The 6,672-nt window shown below is 41.5% G+C and overlaps 1 protein-coding gene across 1 annotated transcript; it reads right to left on the bottom strand.

The window, feature by feature from the left end:
• Positions 1 to 1,192: 1,192 nt before the first annotated feature.
• On the bottom strand, positions 1,193 to 6,335 carry LOC118454481 (uncharacterized). Its single transcript, XM_035909456.2, has 6 exons — positions 6,040 to 6,335; positions 4,321 to 4,368; positions 2,551 to 2,661; positions 2,123 to 2,242; positions 1,769 to 1,849; positions 1,193 to 1,674 (listed from the first exon to the last, which is right to left on the bottom strand). The coding sequence occupies exons 1-6, from the start codon at positions 6,154 to 6,156 to the stop codon at positions 1,624 to 1,626; spliced, it is 528 nt and encodes a 175-aa protein (XP_035765349.1). The 5' UTR covers positions 6,157 to 6,335; the 3' UTR covers positions 1,193 to 1,623.
• Between the last annotated feature and the right edge of the window lie 337 nt (positions 6,336 to 6,672).

Raw genomic sequence — 6,672 nt, 5'->3', positions numbered from 1 at the left:
ATCAATAAGGAGTTCCCAGGATGCATTAGCTCAAGGGTACAGTCTGTCAAATGATATCCTGCTGGCAGCTGTCACAGAAATCTATGTGCTTGTGTGTTTACAGAGGAGTCGGCTCGGGCTGTGTCTGTCTTGTTGCTCTGAAATGGGATTAATCAGATATTGGTCTTAATTTGCGTCAGTGTTTCGGAGAAATCAGGATGCCACGCTGCTGTGGGTTGTGACGAAAACAGAGGCCCCTCACAACCAGCTAATTCAGGTTATCCGGTGACTGAACAACCGGCTCCAGGCCTTACGCGTGTCTATATTTTGCCAGAGCGAGCTGCTGAAGCATTTCTAGCGCCGTTTATGTGCTTTGGGGAAAATTCCAAGTGAATAAATAGCATTTTTTTTGTTGTGTGCCTCTGTATGGGTCTATAAAACCATAAAAAAAGAGTGTAAGCACCGTGTATCTACGTCATGAGCTGTGGGCTTTGATCAGTAAACGAGAGGAGGATGAGTCACTCTACTCACTTAGATTGCGTGGCTTGTTTTCTCCATCAGATTTCCTCCTAGTTGGGATTTTCTCTGTACATATTTCATTTTTATTTCTTTGATTTTCAGCCCCTCATTCATCGATTAATTCATTCCCGTATAGCTTTCCTCACTGTAGTGACGCAGGTGTTTGTTAAATATGATCTACCAAAATACGGAGCAGCCCACAAAAGATGTGAATTTGTGCATATTTTTACGTCAGCGTCCTGCAGAAACACTCAAACTGAATTTCTGGTTTAGACCATAATGTGTTTCCATTCATGGCCAAATGAATTAAAAATGACACGAGATATTAAAATAGAAAAAAAAAAGTCTGACTCCTGAAACAGATGGCGTGGACTACATTTGGATTTTTTTTTTATTTCTCTCTCTCTCACATTTGCCCTTGGCTGCTGTAATGCTAATGGATCAGTGAGTCTCTCAGGTTCCTGCTGGTCTATCCTGCTGCTTCTCATGGCCAGCAATGCACTATACCTGTAACACTTGCCATCTGTAATTGAAGGTTTAGCATTTTAGCTTACCTGATACTCACCTTTTAATAATCCTTCATATTTGAAAAGAAACATAACAAGTCATTCTGGGGGGGACAAAAGGGCAATGTGTGCAATCCTCCAGTGGAGCATGAAGTGCTTAAACATTAAAAAAACCTCCACTCCATACGTCTGTTCTTAACTTTTATTGAAACCTGATACAACAACACAGGAGATATTTCTGCAAAAATATAACCCCAATCTTCATAAGGATTCTGTGATTAAATAGGTTACAACAAAATGGCAAAGAAGAATATTAATATAGGATCTTTTTGTGATGAAAAAAACAACAACATGCAGGAATATATTAGAAATTAAAAACTATATATAAAAGTATCCATGTAAATGTAGACCAGCTGATAAATGTAAGCTAGCTTACAGTTAGAACAAGAAGAACAGAACAGAGGTTTTTCTACTGGGAATGTTGTCCATGTCAGCGGTCGGTTTCTCCACACGTTTTGGGGTTACATCTGGACACATTTCTACTGTGCGCAGGCCCTTGTTAGGTTTTGCAAGAATGACAAGAAACTTTTTTCTTTGTGTGTTCTCCAGTTCTTGTCCTTTATGTGCTCCATTCGGCTCTGTCGCTCTGTCCATCGGTCTGAGGATCCCCCTGGAGAGCACAGGGACACGTCGTTTAAATACAGTACGCCAGAGTTTTATTTTTGAAGCAGTGTGCAGGATAATAAACACTGTAAATGACTCACGAGGACAGAGAAAGCTCCAGAGCGACCCGATTTCCCCCTCTTGGCTGGATCGAGCTTCACTTGTCTCCTCGCTCTGATCAACTGAAAAAGCGATCCCAGACAAATCAATGTTACAGTGCGTTTTACAATTTGTCATTTTTGCATATTCATGCACATATTATAACTTCACACTCAAAAAACTGAAACGCCGCCATCTGAATCATTGCCCGATATGAAAAAAAAAAGCAATTTCGAACAGATTATACAGGTGAGCACACCAATCTGAGCCAATAAAACCATATAAGGTGGCCTTATGACTGCTTGCACATCCGGCCTCAGCTGTTTCTCTGCACAGAGGTTGCCATGGAGACTCACCTGTACGGGGGTGGTTTCCTTGTTGTTGCTGAGGAGAGAGAAGGAGCCAGGGCGGAGTTTGTTCCGCTTAGTCTTTTTCTTGCTTGCAGCTGTAACCAAGTGTCGCCGGGACCTATCAGCCTAAGAAACCCCGGACACAGGGATTAGTACATACATTGCATTTCTTCTGCTGTGACCATCTCACAGCTGTCGCCCCTTCAGCGAAGCACTGATCTAACACAGATGCTTTCATTTTTACTTTTACTGAGTTGGTAAGAAATGTGGTTTCTTTTCTTCTTTTTTCCCCAGCATATACATATGATCCACTATGACTAAAGCTTCTCTGGACCATTCGGCAGCTGCCACCGCCACTAAGAACCAGTCACCACCTCCCCCGCATTAGGCTTTTTCTCCCTCTGACTCCCTTGTGAGTAACAAGAACGATTTACCTGGATGAGAGTTTTAGGGAAGCCTTTGACAGAGATGGCCCCGGGCAGGCTGGAGTGACTCAGGTGGGTGTGATCTCTCCGCTCCAACTGTCTCTTACGTCTGAAGAAAACCTACAAGGATGAGACAGTCACAACCACAACCACAGAGGGAAACAACTCCTGTTTCTCTGTGTGATAACGTGCGTCAAGTCTTGTGTGCAGTGGATAGTTTGTGAGCCTGGCCCTTTCTCCTTATCCTGCTCCTGGTCACATCCAGCCTCTGTTCTTTGAGAATGCTTAAAGTCAAGCGGTAACATTGAAAGGAAGAAACTGCAACATTATTATTGTTACTGGTCCAACCACTTCCTGCATCAATCTGCTGAAAATAAAGTCCGCTATTAAGCTTCTCAAATTCCAAATAAATGGATTGGCACTTTGAGAAACAACAGGTTTCAGTTTGCCATTTGGGACTTTGGGGAATAAACGGCACAGGCTCGTGGAGTCATCGCCCTGCAGCACAGTCTGCAGCACGGTTACAAATTTACCACAAAGTTACACGAGTGTGGAAATAACTAGATCATTTCCAGCATAATACTTCCTCCTCTTTTTCCATTTCGCTGAACACAAAGATGACTATGTTAGCTGCAAAATATTTGTCTCGCAATCATTCGCGACGCCATTTAAAGTACTTACAGTGATTGCTGTTGACCTACATTTTGTTGATTGCCTCGGTTTTCAGCATTGTGGGATGGAATATTTTACAATTGGCTGTGGCACAACAGCTGTACGCTTCGGAGCTGAAGGTTAATTGCAATATGCATACATTATTGTTTGTTTCTATATCTGAAGCTGCAGGGATGCACATGCTGCAATGCTCTTGTGAGCTCGCGGAGAGTGTGTTTCTACAGGTTCACTGCCTGATGTCTCTGTGACAGTTACATCATATTACCATTTCTATCAGTAACCCAATCATCTAGTCGTGCAGTTTGCATTGATTAACACAGTTATGTTTTGCCTTCTAAAATAAGATCTGCAACTTGTGGACTGACAGTAATATCCATATCTGTCCAAACTCGTGTTTCAATTCAGTTCTATTTTATTTATACGGTGCCAATTCATAACTGCAGTTGCCTCAAGGTGGTTTATATTGTAAGGTAAAAACCCTACAATATTAGAAAGAAAACCCTACTATCATGAGCAAGCAGTTGGCGACAGTGGGAAGGAAAAACTCCCTTTTAACAGGAAGATAAATGTAGTAAGGCTTTTGACGTAGTTTAATAAATGCACATGAAAGATTAGTGTTAAAATAAAGTTCTCAATCTTTTTAGTTATGAAATCCTATCACTTTATACATTTATTCTCTTAGATTTTGTGCAAGATTTTGTCTTATGATTTCTTATGGCCAAAAATGTCCTTTGTAAGGTGTTTCATTCTTGCCTGTATGTGCCAAACTTAGATACATTCCCTCAGCATGTTCAAAAATACCACTTTTCCCTAGAATGGGTCAGTCACACAAAAACATAGTGACTAATTCTGGCGTAGAGACATGAAAAATGAACCTGTCACAACCACCCCTTTCCACACCATTTAATTCCCCTCTATAAGTCTTTGTCTTCTCTTTCTCAGTTTCTTATACCACTATGTGTTTTTCATTATCTTGTTTCAGCAGTGGACTTCCTGTGACCATAAAGCAGTTTCCCTGTGTTTAGACCTCCTCCGAGAAGGTTTCCTTCAAAAGGAAACTAAAGAATTCGATATAAGATGTGAAAGTAAAGAGGAAGTGGCACATACCAGTTCTTCAGGTATGGGCAGCCCCCTCTGCTGCGTCTGATCATCTGACTGGGGACAAAAAAGAAAGTCAACACTGATGCTTTATTCATTTTCCAGTACAGTTCAGTTACTGTGGCTTCTGGGAAAAGTTGTTCTCTCCACTGATGACAATGACTGCGTGATTATTTGTGAATGAGATTAGATTTTCAGTCACTTTCACAGTGTGTAAATACTCTCCTATCCCAGAAGAACCAGGCCACACTGCCCCATCTAACAATATATCATAATTTATGTTGTAACTCATCAAAACAAGTCATTTTTCAGCACTTCAATCACCAAACAAGACAGCACGTCTGAGCAGAATAAAGCTGCAGCTGTTATCTGCTGGCTCTTGATGACCTCATAAAGAAAAAGTGCTATGTTTTTAAAGTGTGCATGTTTAGGATATTCATCAGACCCTGCCACAATCCATTCAGTTTTCATTATGAGCTGACGAGTCCCATAAATCACGCATTTAGTGTATACCACCCCATTACAAACACAAGTGCCTTTTGGTGAGAAAAGGGAAACGCAAGTAAACTAAACCAAATGCAGCAAATATATCCTGAAAAGGATGCTGCTGCTGGTATTAGTTAGCTCCCACCACATATGAAGCCTGTAATTGTGTGTGCTGTAATTACATTACAAATAATTGCTGCAGAAGAGCACATATGTGGCGCAAACTACATCACACGGAACAGAATTCTCCACTCAGACTCTTTCATGTGTGGGTGAGAATCCCTCTCTCTCTCCTCCTGATGTCAAATGCATTGTCCAGATGAGGGTGATTACTTTGGACAGAACATCCACAGCAAAACGCTAACCACGAAGTTAAAGTTTAACAGGCAGCAGCCAAATGAAAAGCCAAAAAAAGGGGAGCTGAAGAATTTTGTTCCACAGAAGGGTATATTTTTGGTGGAGTGTCATTATGGCTGTAAAAACCATTACAATGAGAGTTTGTTCCTGTAAGAAGAAAAAAAAATTATATGTCTCCACAGGTCAGGGTCAGACTGTACACGTCTCCATCCATTCGAAACACATTTGGCCACTATAATCGCCACAGCAGCCTTTTTTTTTCTAAAGGAGCCAGACTGGACGTACTTACATTCCAGCAAACTTACTGGTTTCCTTTGGCCAAACTATTATATAAACACTAATCATGCTGTGTCTGAGCAGAAACAAATGAAACAAGTATGGAACTTTTACTTAAAGTGCAAACTTTTACAAACATTTATTCCATTTATGAGATAATCCAAAGCTTCTTCGTATTTAATAAGAGAAAATGCTGGTAAACAGTAACAAATGTGCTAGACATATTTTAAAAGCTTTCAGTGAGTGGAGATATGGGTTATTTCTACAAAAGACACTACAAACAGCTACTTTGTATTATTAGTTTGTACTTTAACTCAAATTTATAGTAAAAATTGGAATCAAATCTACCTCAACGCAACATTAGAGACGTATCACCAATTTTTAAAGCACGCTTACTTTACACGAGCCTAATAATTTTAGTTCTTTTCAGTTTCATTTGCGTTAAAAGTTGGTTATTATGTCGCTTAACAGCAAGCAAACAGCATTTAATGGGCTCAAACAGGCTGTACTTACCCCGGTCGTGTCACGGCAGCAGAGATGATGACTGATACATAATGAATGCCCTTGTCTTCCGCTAACTATCACATCCATCAGAAGTGCGTCTCTTACCTGTCCGTCTGCGGTCTGTCCGCTGACACACAGCTCTCCCCGGCTTGTGAAGTCGAAGGCGTGTGACAGCAGGCTCGCCTGCAGGCACAGCACGCACAGCCAGACAGTAAACCCCATGATCCAGGCAGGAACTAGACTGTCCTCAGCTCCTGTCAGCTCCCTGCTTTATACTCTCGGCTCTGCTAATGGGGAACAGATGCAGGGGAACAGGAGGCTATGCCAGCTTCACACAGACAAACAGCCCACCACAAGCCTTTGCTGTGCGCCAACCAGTGGCCTGTGGTCCTGCAGAAACATGTCAGACATCTTGAGGGGCCTTGGTTTGAAAAAAAGGAAGAAAAAGAAAAAAAAAGAAAGAAAGAAAACACCCACCCTGCCCAGCTACCCCGACCCAAGTGGGAGTATGAAGGCCATTTTCCACTTAAAGCTGCAGCGTAAAAGCTTCCAAAGTGTGTGTGTTAAAAAACACCAACGCAGAGAGGAAACTTGTGTTGTCAGACTTCTGTACATAACTCATAAAAAAGTGGTAGTTTGAAGAAATCCTGCATCATGGAGCAAATTTGTCTCCCGGCTCTGTAGACATCTCTCTCTCGTTGCGCTTTCGGGACATATATGTCCTGTGACTGTTTATAA

This window comes from Neolamprologus brichardi, chromosome 9 (assembly GCF_056152115.1).
Source record: "Neolamprologus brichardi isolate AB-2024 chromosome 9, ASM5615211v1, whole genome shotgun sequence".
NCBI lineage: Eukaryota > Metazoa > Chordata > Actinopteri > Cichliformes > Cichlidae > Neolamprologus > Neolamprologus brichardi.
Note: the sequence above shows the minus strand (reverse complement) of the source record. Positions and strands in the feature narration are given on the sequence as shown.

Bases quoted from the DNA above. Each gene is read 5' to 3' on its own strand.
- LOC118454481 (XM_035909456.2), bottom strand. From the start codon at position 6,156: ATGGGGTTTACTGTCTGGCTGTGCGTGCTGTGCCTGCAGGCGAGCCTG. The intron at 4,369-6,039 runs GTAAGAGACGCA...TTTTGTCCCCAG, and splicing joins GACAGACCGCAGACGGACAG to TCAGATGATCAGACGCAGCA. The intron at 1,850-2,122 runs GTGAGTCTCCAT...TCGCTTTTTCAG, and splicing joins AGGAAACCACCCCCGTACAG to TTGATCAGAGCGAGGAGACA.